General features: G+C 36.3%; 1 protein-coding gene across 1 annotated transcript; it reads right to left on the bottom strand.

Annotated features, from left to right (window-relative positions):
- Nucleotides 1-16: 16 nt before the first annotated feature.
- Nucleotides 17-7,282, bottom strand: LOC114145063 (envoplakin). The gene is made up of 12 exons (XM_028018409.1): nt 7,277-7,282; nt 6,892-7,046; nt 6,609-6,732; nt 5,953-6,084; nt 4,962-5,003; nt 4,265-4,426; nt 3,831-3,938; nt 1,500-1,595; nt 1,270-1,380; nt 540-686; nt 242-396; nt 17-152 (listed from the first exon to the last, which is right to left on the bottom strand). The coding sequence occupies exons 1-12, from the start codon at nt 7,280-7,282 to the stop codon at nt 17-19; spliced, it is 1,374 nt and encodes a 457-aa protein (XP_027874210.1).
- Nucleotides 7,283-13,114: the final 5,832 nt, after the last annotated feature.

The raw sequence follows: 13,114 nt of genomic DNA, 5'->3' as shown, positions 1-13,114 counted from the left end.
TTAATCTGCTCACAGATTAGACATCATGGTGGTAAAGAAGTGAAAGACAAACACCTGACTGCTGAGCGATAGAGACATCTGATCTGGGGTTCTTCAGGGACGCTGCCAGAGCCGCTCTCTTTTTCTTGATTTCTGCCAACTCACTCGCCAAACTGAAAATACAAACACAAAGAGAATATGAGTATAACACATGTTTTAATAGCAATGCATTCCATTTCCAATGCAGCTTTCCATTACTTACGAGTCAACTTTATCAATGCCGTCTGGGTCAGGAGGTGAGATTAGGAAGCAAACTCCTGGGAAAGTTTCGGTTTCTCCATCAGCTGAGATTACATCCCAGTTCTCGTTGTCAGAGAGGGATTTCAGGGTGAACCTTTCCCCTCTGGACAGAGAAGCCTAATGGCGGAAAAATGAAGTCAAATTATTATCATAAAGAGATCTGAAAACAATGAATCAGACTGAACAATTACAGAAAGAATCTCAACACTCAGCCTTGTGGGTTTTGCTTAATGAAGATTCAATAAAAAATCATTTTGGACCTGGTCAGTCTTCCAGTGACACAGCGACTTCACTGTGATGGGAGTGTTGGAGGAAACGCGACGCAGCTTCAGAGGAGAGATGGTCGAACTTCGTCTCCTCAGGACGGTCAGCAGCTGCTCACAGTTCTGCACCGTCTTCTCCTCTGCCTAAAGAGAAGCAAAGCCAGTTGTCTATTGATTTTCATCAGCTGAGCCCCCATTTCTTGCTTTTATACTTTTTTTCATTGTATTTTCATCTTGTCTGCGATTCCCCCTAAATTCATCACAACCTATTGCCTTCTAATGAGTCGTACAAAAATCACAACCTTTTATAACAATGTACCAAACCAATCCCTCCAGAAAGTCGCGATTCACTGATTGTACACAAATTTTGCACTGACTAACAATTTTTACCAGTGATCACAACTTTTCTGCAAATCTGACCAATCACCTTGTTTTCTGTATTTCCTTCACTGTAAAACATTTGAGTCGCATTTATATACATTATACATAAATATATACACTATATATAAATATAGATTTATATATAGTGTATCTACTATCTTCTACTCTTTAAGTCAAATAAATGTAGCCAGTTTTATATTTTGAACCTAAATGTGAGTTTGTGAAAGATAAACTTACAGTTTATGTGTTAATTATTTTATTAATTTTGTCAAACCTCCAAGAGTTGAATAAACTAGAGTTTTTCTCAGTTTTTTATTCCTGCTTTACCTTGTTGTTTTCATCTTACCTCCATCTGCAGAAGTGTCTTTGAATTACTCTTCTGCCTGACGGACTCTGGGGCCAAAGTGGTGCTGAGTTCAGTCAGTGTCTCTGACAGCTGCTCAGCGTCCATTTGAAACTGGAAAAAATGGTACAAACACGTTCATGTTGTGGTTTGAGAGAAGCTGAAAACACGTTGGACCGCTAAAAAAAAAATCATCCATGCTGTTACATACTTTTACCATCTTTATTTCTTACCTTTTTGAATTCATCCACATTTTCCAGATGTGTTTCCTGACAAATGCAGAGATTCAGGAACTTCTGCCATTCGTTTCGCACCGTTTCTATTTGGGCCTTAAAGTAAAGAATCAGGCTGCATTTAATAAACATTCGAATCTTAAAGTTTAACTCAGGTGAAATCTTTAAAGGGGACATATAATGCAAAGTCTACTTTTTGCACATTTTGATCAACTGCTTCTAGAAACAACCCAAACGCTAAAAAAAAACATCCAGATGTTTCCTGGAAACAAGTTACTGTTTTTGGTGGCAGGGAAATGAACCGATTACCCTTTGCATGTGACGTAACTGTCTTCGAAACTCCGCCCACTCCGCCATGATGGATGTAAAAAACAACCAATGCGCTCCTGTGAGCCTGTGAAAAAGCGCACCTCTGGTAGCCTAATATCGCTTCTATTTAGTTGATAGTAGTGATGTAAAAATGTTCATAGGGTGCTGCGCGGTCGGCTGCACAAACAGACAGGAGTGAAACCCAAAGTTATCATTTTATTAACTTTTAATGATGGAAGATCCGGCGGCGATGGATAACAGCCGTTAATCATGACTGTCAGCCATCGGTGTAATCATGGATTTGCAGCGAACACTTTTTACAAAGTAAGAGGATTAATGTTTGTGTACTTTATAAGTAAGTATGATTAGAACATATCAAATATCGCATTATGGAGAAGGTACGTGTCTTACCATCAGTAACCATGGAAACAATGCCCCGCCATCATGTAGCCTAGCATGTACAAAAAAAAAACAACAACTGCTCTTCTGCACGTTTTTAATCCCGTTCCGGTGCAAAGGGAGACGCTACAAAGTCGGCCTTCTATCACCTGAAGAACATTTCCAGAATTAAAGGACTAATGTCTCAGCCAGATCTAGAGAAGCTCATCCACGCGTTCATCTTCAGTCGTATTGATTATTGCAACAGCGTCTTCACAGGTCTGTCCAACAAATCAATCAAACAGCTGCAGCTGATCCAGAATGCTGCTGCTCGCGTTCTCACTAAAACCAGGAAGATAGAGACCATAACACCAGTTTTAAAGTCCCTCCACTGGCTCCCTATAGCTCAAAGAATAGACTTTAAAATACTGTTGTTAGTTTATAAATCACTGAACGGCTTAGCACCACAATACATTAAAGATCTGCTGTTATTGTATCAACCTTCCAGACCTCTCAGGTCCTCCGGTTCTGGTCTGCTCTGCATCCCCAGAACCAGAACCAAACGAGGAGAAGCAGCTTTCAGCATCTATGCACCACAAATTTGGAACAAACTTCCAGAAAACTGTAAAACAGCTGAAACACTGACTTCCTTTACATCTCAACTGAAAACCCACCTGTTTAGGATTGTATTTGAAATGTAATCAATTACAAATTTATTGATGTAACTTGACTTAATGCTATGTTGCATTGTGATTCTGTGTTTGTAATGATGTAAAGCACTTTGAAATGTCTTGCTGCTGAAATGTGCTATACAAATAAAATTTGATTGATTTGATTGATTGCTGTTTATGACTTAATGACACAAATCATGTGGTGTGAATTCAGGCAAAGTCGGTAATTTGATCAACACGTCAGGAGGGAGGAGGTTCGGGTCGGTTTCTAAGCTAGCCGTTAACAATTTCTGTAAATACCGCCATCTATGAGCTCCAATCAGGTGAGTCAGTTCAAAGACAAATTAGCTCGGCTCCATCTAGTAGAAGCCACGAGTAAACTGACAAAACAACTTTGGAAAACAACTTCAGTCGCTCTGTTCAATCCTCATTTCCGACATCCATCATGGCGCTTCGCATGATTAAGTGACGTAGTTGCAAAGGGTCAATAAACCCAAGTAAAGGCCAACACCATTACGAGCCCAGCCTCGTTACCTAGCAACCCAAACAGAACTCCGGCAGTTTGGTCAGCTAATTTTACAGCTGTACAATAGCTGCTAAAAAAGACAAGTGTTTAACTTATCTTTTAGGGAGCACTTCTACATTTTTGTTAGTTGTGCAGGAGGCTCTTCTTCTTCAAAGATGTACTTGTACATCTCTACAGCCATTTTAATATGGCTTCAAACTCAACTCAGCATTTATGAGTATAAACGCCGAGTTGGGGGGAGTGGACAGCAACTAATAATTTGGATTTAGAGTGACAACAGGCTCTAAAACATCTCATTCTGAAGGGAGCAAACTGAGATGTCATTATCTGAGAATGATTTTGTGCTAAAATGTAACAAGAACATATTTTTTTATAGCACATAGACATATTCTAACTTGTTAAAGGAAGCATAATAGCCAGGTCTCATTTTTAGACTGACTTCAATACCTGTATTGTTTCGCTGGCCGGGTGGTTCAGTTCGATGAGCCTTTCTCCTTCATGCTGGAGTCTGTTCACTTCACTCTCATGGAACAAAAGACCGTTGTTCTTGAAGTTCTGATTGGGAATAAGTCAAAGCTTTTATATCTATCGTTAAAATGAGATGCTAATTTAACTGTCTTTCATTTAACTAGTGCCTAACAGATTATCTAACTTCTGCCTTAAAGGTTTAAGATCTCTAAACCCCTCTGTTGAACTTCCTTTGGTTTATTTTGTCTAGGAAGTCCTAATTAGGCTGTCATTTTTATCTGTTTTATAATGTTTATGACAAGGAATCTGCAGTTGAAACATATGAACACCCTAAAGGAGGGTAAAAGTTATTATTTTATTTAATAACACAGCATATAAAGAGAGATTAAAACCAAATCTTGATTTGCTCTGACCTCGTAGTGCCTGCGGATGTCAGGAGGATGCAGCATTTGATCGCTCCAGTCCTGCTTCTTGATCTTTTCCTGTTCGTCTCTCAGGAAGTTCAGCAGCCTGCAGCAGCCCTGCATGTACTCGTAGAGGCTGTTCAGGTAGTGGTGCCGCCATTTGGAGTTGTCCTCAGAGACAAAACCAACAAAACAAAATTAAATCTCAAAGGTTAGGCTGTATTTTCATTTTTATTCATGAAATACCTCTAAAAACTATGAAAGTGTTGAAAAAAAAAAAAAAACCTCAGAAAATTTAAGATTAATCTATGAAATACTTCAGAAAAAACAAGAACATTTTTGAGTTTAAAAGTAAAAAAAAATTGCTTGAAAAAAACTTTGACATTAATCTCAGAAATTTTCTAGAAAAAACTTGGAACTTTTTGGAGTTTTCAAACTCAAATATTTCCTTGTTTTTCTAGAGTTTAAAAAAAATTTTTTTTTTTAGCAAAATTGCACATTTTCAAAATCAAAAATTTCTGTTTTCCTAGTACATTTTAAAATTATCCTTGAAATCTGAGTTTTTTCTAGCAAAGTTTTGACTTTTCAAACTCAGAAAGTTCCTCTTTTTTGTCTTTTTTCTTTAGAAAATTTCTGAGATTTTTTGCACTCCTCCTTTTTTTAACATGCTGTTGTAAAAACCTAAAATAAGTAAAAAGCAACTTACCAGCAGGTTGTTATGTTGTTTCTTAAAGACAGCATATTTCTCCTGAAGAAAAAAAAGACAGTAACGCAACATTAATTGTCTCTACCAAGATTTTATTGAGAATGAAAAAGATGAAAAAGCTTTATTTTCATAAGCAAACATCACTTTTAATTTGTTCAGTTTAGAGTTGCGGTTACTGCCTAAAACATTGATTTTAGATGCACTCTTACATGTATTTGTTGTAAAATAAACACATTTCCACCACATCTTACTACCTCCGATATGAAGAGCGGCCATATTGAATTGTGACGTCTGTCTCATAAGTTGTAGCTGGATATTTCTAACTCAAAAGTCAGAATTTCCCATTTTCAAATACGACTGGGATGGAGCAAATGTCTTCTTACTCCTTTAACTTTTCACATTTTGTCATATTGCAGTCAGAAACTTCAATAAATCTGGAAGGCTGGTATTTGGTGAGAGAAGTCCACCAGTTTGTGACTTAATCTCACTCTAAATCCAGAGTTTCTCTGAAGGACGGCACACAAATCAGGGAAAAACAATTTAGGCAAATTTAAAATTAGGGTCAGGTAATACCGTCTTGGCAAGGAGGGGAATAAGATCCACAGAGTCCAGAATCCATTTATGTGCTCCATAAATCAGTTTTTTTATGGCAGAGCTGTTGTTGAAAGAAAGCCATAAAAAGTTTGCAGTTTGTCGCAAGCTTTGTAGTGAAAATTCCTGTATTAAAGACCTACGTCCATCTGAGAATCTCCAGACTTGTTAGCATATATTCTCAATCCAATTTTATTTTGCAAAAACAAATGTCAGATAATTCAGTTTCTCTGATTTTTGTTTGTAAAAAACACAAAAATTGTTTTATAATTTTTCTTTCACTTTGCAGTTAAGCACTACTATAAGTGGCTATAAGGAACCAATAATGTGAAAAAGTGCACTATGTTTAATACTTAGCCAGTCACTGTAAACGCTATTGTGTTGAAATAAGCATGCCGACCTCGCTGCCTGCAGAGCTGACACAAAGCTGGGAGCTGTAAGCTTTGATCTCTTTATGCAGGATGCTGTGAGCAGCAATCTGCTTCTCCAGGTCGGCCATGTTGGGGCCGTACTCCTCTCCATTCAGCTCCTTCTGAAAGCAAAAAGCACAAGAACAGCCCAGTTCATGAAACTGCTCAAACCTTGTCACATTCTACAGGGTGGTCACAGTATCTTAATGGCAGATTCTTTAAAGCTGCAGTATGTAACGTTAATAAAAAATATGTTTTTACATATCTGGTCAAATGATCACTATGTTGTGACAGTACTGTGAAAAATAATCAAGCTCCTCTGCGTTTTCCCAGGGCTTCTTTCTCTGCCAGTAGCACATTGAGCAGCGTGTACATGCGGTTGATTGATACCGCTAAGACACTCCTCCTGGCTTTAATTGGTTGTTTTTAATAGGGTGCAGCGATTTTATCTATACAGTAATAATAGCTTGAAGAGGAGGTGGAAGAGATCAATATTTTCACAGATAAGCTTTCACACAATACTATGATGGCTGATTTAATAAATATGAAAAAAATGACTTATTTTCGTGAAAGCTACATACTGCAGCTTTAAATTCAATGATTGCCATCAGCTTGTGAAGAGCTGTGATGTTTTCTCTACACTTACTTGCTTCTGAATCAAAATGGGCCCCCAGTTAATTCTGGGCATCAGTGACACGTCGTCAATCTGGTCATAGATGTCTCTGTAGAAGCTGCAGTCCTTCAGCCACCGCTCATGAAGGTGGCTGATACTGTAAATTCACACAAAGAACAGTAAAATATTAATTAAATGATGTCATTTATGACCTTATGTTTTGGTCTGGATGCTTTAGTTTGATTATAAAGGCTGAAAATGGAGGAAATCAAATGTCTATGAATCAGTTCGTAGTATGCTCATCCAATGTTCTCACTCATTTTCAATTTCTCTGGCTTGAGGGTGTTTGAGCTTCTTGGCTTTATCGACGTCCAGGAACAGATCCTTCAGCAGGTTCTCTGCCTTGCTCAGTTTGGTCGATATCTCATTTTGATGTTTAAATGGAAGGTCTTTCTTTTCATTTTCAGCGTCCTGATAAAATCACAACACAGAGAAACAGATGGTTTGATGTGTATTTTGTTTATTCGTGCGGGTATCACCATAACAATTTACAGTTTAAACATGCTAAAATAAGTTTTCTAATGTTTTTTTTTTGTATTGATCATGGATAAATCCATATACATGTACTCTGGTAACATGTACGCTGTATAGTTGGATTTAAAACATGTTTTTTGGTACTTCATGGCAGTTATGTGGGTTACCTGCATAAACTGAACAAATGAGCACAAGCTTTGGATTTTACATGAAGCTTTTCTGTGTAATAAAACCTAATTTAATAGGTTAGTTCAGTGATTCAGAATAGGTCTTAGTGAAAACTATAAAAAGAGTAAAAAAAAACCCACAAAATCTTACCACATACTTTTAGTCTGGTTTTTGGTACAAATATCATCCCATACTGGAAATAAGACAAAACTAGCTTACATGTAGCTTTTCAGCAAGGAATTGGAGCTTGCTTTAAGTAAATAACGCCTTAGTACTCATTTAAAAAATGTCCTAGTTTCACTGTCAGATTATTTCACTTATAACAAGACATTTTCACATGTTTTTAATGAAATAATCTGCTGGTGGAACTAGAACATTTTAATCAATATTAAGGAGTTATTGACTTACAACAAGCTCCGATTTCTTGCTGAAAAGTTACTTGTAAGTTACTTTTGTCTTATTTCAAATGTACTTCGATATTTGCACCAGAAACTATACCAAAGTACTCTGTAAGATTTTGTCTTTGCAGTGAGTAGAAAAAGTCTGTTTAAAAAAACGTAAAGTTCCTCAAGACATTTTATTTATAAAAGCCTTTTGTTAGTGAATCAGCTAAATAACTGATGCTGATGCTCAAGTTCGTTACGTTCCCACGAGGCCCGTTTGTCAGATTAAAAGTACATTTTAGAATAAAAACCTTTAAACATATTTTTTTATTAAGCCCACTTTTCTATTTTAAAAATAATTTTTATGAATGGTTTGTTATAATATTCTCATGTTAAATGTTATGTTTTCATTACCTGTAAGGAAAAACATCCATCTGTGTGTTATTACATAAAGTGTTTCAGTTAGTGATAATAAATGTCATTTTCAGCACCGTTCCAGCTAAATGGATCTGTATATTGGGTGGTGGATCTGGTTTTTCTCACCACAGCCAGCATCTCTTCTGACTTCAGGATGTCCTTCTCCACCTGGTCGGAGTCCGATTGCATCTTGGAGATCAGCAGAGCCAGGCTGCTTGCCTGGGTCCTACAGGGAGGAAATCACAAGCTCAGATGAAAACCATGAGACATTTGGTTCAGTCTTTTCAAAAATCATCCGTCTGAGATTAGCCAAAGTGACCAGGTTTTCTAAAACGATAACTTACAACACTGTTTTGTGACTTTTCTAGCCTGTAGGACACAATAAATGGAAAAGACGAAGCGCAGGTTTGGTTGGGCATAAGTTGGAAGATGTCAACATTTATTCTTTCTTACAGAGAGAAGATTTTTTGAATGAATGACAAAGTAGCTTGAAACATTTTTATTTTTGTTCACATTACTGTGTGAGCATTTTAGCTTTACTCCTCATTTTAGCTTTACACAAAACTGAAAAGTATGTAAAAGCAAGTTAGAACCAAAAGAATCTAACTAAAAGCTCATTATTGACCAAATTCCTCACTTCAAATCTGTTTTTATAAAATAGAAACTAATTTATTGGTATTCTATTCCATTAATATTTTGGTGTTTTTATCTTTGAGTTTGAAGAAAATGATCAAAAAGAAACATGATTTACATTCCAAAGTAAGAAAAATGAAACTATAACACTACTGTATGTCCTTTTACCAAAGCAGACATTGAAAAATAGTCTAAATGTGTGACTTTAATCATATTTAAGCCACATGAATTAGGAGAAAATAATGGATATGTGTTGTTTTGTGGATACAATGTGAAGACTGTTTTCTGCAAGCTGACTAAACCGTCTTTTCCACTGGTTGAACTTTACACCAAAGCGACTATAAACAAAGTGAATCAGAGGCGGTCCCAACCCAGATAGGAAATAAAATCCCTTTGGGTCTTCCCACTGGGACGTCTCACTGCAGAACCTCCAAGGACGAGCAATTAGATCTCGATCCAAAGCCCAAACCTCTTCAAATGTTCCTCAGCTCTGCTTGGTCTGACTCAGAATAGACTTCATTTAATTTATTTATCTATTTATTTCACACAAGTTTTTAAAAATAAGAAAACAAGTAATCAGTAAGACAAGAGAGAACATGTAACCAAGAACAAAATAATCAGCTTACCACTACTTCTCTGTTTGAAAAGGTGTAGGAAGACGTTAATAATAATTTTAATAATAGTAATAATGACAACTGTAAATAACAACTGGACATACAGCATCAAAATAATCACCAACTCCTTGCCAATATAAACCCTATAAATTCTTCATAATCTGTGTTATATAGCTACAAGAATATAGTAAAAATAAATAATAATGATCGTAATATAATAATAATTTACTATTAATGCCAATGGTAACACAGAAGAAAGGAAGAAAAAAACTTATTATATTTGTGTTAATTCCCTTTTCCCCCATACAATATGAGTTACATAGTTTTGTATTTATTTTTAACTGGTTGATGCTTGGACATTGTTTTCGTTGTTTGACTCCAGTTACAGTGATACAAAATCTTCTCATAGTTGTTCTGATGCCACGTATTTTTAAATTCAACGTTCCCCTTACCGTACCCCAAAATCCTGATCCCAGTTAATCTCAAGATAAAATGTATCCCAGACACTTGTGTCCGCCATGTTGGTGTTTGAGTCACGTTGGTTACAAAGCAACTGAATCCTCCCTATCAGCAGCAGTAACACACAGAAAAACCTGGTTTGGACAAAGCTGTGAGCCTCTTCAAACTCCATGAAATACAACTCTGTGAGAGGAAGTATTTGGAGCGTGATACATCCTCTAAGTGAAAGCAAACACGCTTTCCAAAGTTCACTAGTTGGAGCTTGCTTTCCAACAATGCGGTGTCACCTTCCCTGTGAAGGGTAGCCAGTGATCTCCTTAAAGTGTTGAAGCATGTTTGTCTGTCCTGCTTTTAAAAATTGGGATATGCGCAACTTGTAGTCATCTGTGAGACCCTGAAGCCGTAACAACAACCTTACACTCCAGTCCAGTAGGTGGCAACAATGTGTCTTTAAGTTGGGTGTTAGCCCACAACCGTCAGCAGTTACTTGAAAAGAAGAAGAAGCATTAGTAACAGCAGAAACATCAAACAAGTAGGGTGATAGACCTGTGTGTTATGGACATGGAGACACTAGAGCATGTAATAATTAATTGCGAGAAATATAAGATAAATAGACAAAAATTAAATCAAGAAATAAGGAAATATGGTGTGGAGACATTAAGAGTGAATAGTTAATCATGACAAGATAAATAAAACAATTGTTTTTAGAGGAAATGGGATTGCATATTTATTTTAGGTAGATAAGAATAATATTCCGGCACCAGTAGATGGCGATAATACATGTAAACGCTGGATGTCACCCGCCAATAGACGACGAAGAAGAAGAGGATGTAGCAACAGCGGCTAGCATAAGTAAAGACCATTAGCACTTATGGGGAAGGCAAAGCGGGAAAATGCAAAGAAAATGGTGTAACTGAGAAGGTAAGAGGGGGAAAAAAGCAAAATGTAGAGGTTGAATTCACAATCTGACCGAAATATTTAGCAGCAGATCTACGACAAAAGTTTACATTGATACTAGAACCAAAGAAATTAGTAAAGAGGAAAGTGTGAGCCAGATAGATGTGAACGTAAGACGGTCATCTGTGATGATGAAGGTAGGAAGGACAGGAACTTAAGATACAGAGTACATTTATTTATAGTTGTGTGAATTGTGACAGAGTGGATCACTTTTTTTTTCACATGGTTACTCTCTTCATTGTAGGTTGCCGCACTTTAATACATGAAATAAGACAAGATGCACATATATCCTGTAGGTCATGTGTATTTGCATATCACATAAAAAAAAAGTTATAGTGGGCCACCATGACTAGTTTTTGGTCCCAATTCAGCCCAGTCCTGGCTATTCTTTATATATACATAGGCCTGCTAATTAATCACACGATAAATTAAAACAAACTCAATAATTTTCATTTGTTTGATTTATCGTTTTTTTATTTTCTTTCTTTCTTCCTCTCTTTCTTTCTACCAAAAACTGGATGATAAGAGTCTTTAGTCTCAATTACCCCAGTTTTTGAAGGACAATTTTGTATACAGAGACTTCATAATTCATTTTATTTGCTGTTTCTGTTAAGAGAAGATAATATAAGATAAGATAATTTTATTAGTCTCCCATAGAAAAAAAAATCTTTTAAAGCAGGGGCAAAACTGCAATACAACAATAAAAGTCCATCCAAAAAGGACAGTAACCATGAATATTGCTTTGTTTATTTATTTTGGATGTTTAAAATGTCTTCTGGTTACAGTGTTAAATGTTCATTAGAATGTAAAGCTTATTGATATTTAAGAATGTGTTCTTGCATTATTTTACCATTACCGTTATATTACTTGAAAATGGTGTCAGAGCAACAATATTATTGTTTATTGCAATAAATTACAGGACAATTTATAGCAAATTTTGTTATCGTGACAATCCACTGTTTGTTTCTTAAATTGGCTTAGGATTATGAGATTTTTGCAACAAATAGTATATTTTAAGCTGTTATACCTAGTCGGATCTAACTGATAAAACAGCCGTTCACACCAAGCATAAGACAGATCAGCCAGCTATCAAATAACAGGCAATGCTAATGAGGCTTATGGAAAGTGCATTTCATAACATTTAGGTTTGTTTTTGTGAAGCTGTGATGAGTAGAAACAAACATTGACACACCCAGACGCCCCAGTTTGTTCACTGATACCACCACCATTTCATCCTGACCTACCCTGAGGATGAGGGGGCACATAAAATATTTAAATCCAATTCTAAAATACTTGTGAATCCTGATTGGTGGTTCAGTGCCTGCTAGCCAAGTTGCACCAAACCTTAAGCTTTCCCCGTAAGTGGCGCCTACATGGAGTAACATAAGAGCAGGTAGTGGTAATGATCCAAAGACCAACTCCACCTCACTCCTACGTACTTATCCTTACAGTAATCCTAGCTGCAGTCTTTGTACCAGAAAAGCTGCTTATGTTGTAGGGAGTTTCCCGAGTGTGAAAGCATATGCACTAACTCACTGGATGTCCAAATAACAGCAGCACACACTCCACTTGTTTCCATTTTAAAGAAAAGAGAACGTGACAAAAGGTGTGGGTAGCAATATTAGCTGGGATGGTAGTAAAATACACAAATACAAACCAATAAAAACAATGTTGATAATTAACTCAAATAGGAGCAAATCATGCAAATCATGCAGTTTTTTCCAAATCAGATGAGAACAAACAGTAAAACGTGTTTATTTGTGCTGATTTTTATGAGACTTCTTTGTTGACACGTCACACTGTGGTTGGTCATCAGTGATGCTATCTTTATGGCAATTTATTTGGAAACACTATAATATAGGTATATATACTTCACATCTTTATTGGTGAGGCAGTTCAAGATATCGCTCTTGCAATGTTGACTGTAAACATGTTTTGCGTGTTTGTGTGCAGCAGCACCAAGATCTTCAGCTGACATCTTTTTTATTTCAATGCCAAATGCAGCTTAGCCCATAACTATTCAATTGTTTCTGATTGGAAATGACACAAACATTTCCCAAAAGAGAAAAAGTATATAAATTCTAGTTTCAATTTACATTTTTACAAAACCAACTCCAAAAGAAATATTTATACTGAATAATTATTGAAACATAATTTATTGACATTACTTCAATCAAACATCACTTTTAATAGCTGACCAGCTTTTTGATTTTTATTTCTACTGGTACTATTGATGCTGATAACTATTTTGGAAAGAAACATGCTTTGTTTGAACCACTTTGGGGTTCTGCAATGCCACAAAAGATGGATAAATCTTGAAAGATATTCTTCTGTTTGTGCTACTTGATCCTCTAACTTGGGTACACATGATGTC

This window comes from Xiphophorus couchianus, chromosome 5 (genome assembly GCF_001444195.1).
Source record: "Xiphophorus couchianus chromosome 5, X_couchianus-1.0, whole genome shotgun sequence".
Classification (NCBI taxonomy): Eukaryota; Metazoa; Chordata; class Actinopteri; order Cyprinodontiformes; family Poeciliidae; genus Xiphophorus; species Xiphophorus couchianus.
This window is presented reverse-complemented; position numbering and strand designations above follow the sequence as displayed.

Excerpts from the sequence above, each read along its gene's own strand:
- LOC114145063 (XM_028018409.1), bottom strand. Across the intron at positions 5,004-5,952 it reads TCAGCTCTGCAGGCAGCGAG|GAGAAATATGCTGTCTTTAA; the intron begins GTCGGCATGCTT and ends TTTTTTCTTCAG. Across the intron at positions 153-241 it reads GGCATTGATAAAGTTGACTC|TTTGGCGAGTGAGTTGGCAG; the intron begins GTAAGTAATGGA and ends TTGTATTTTCAG.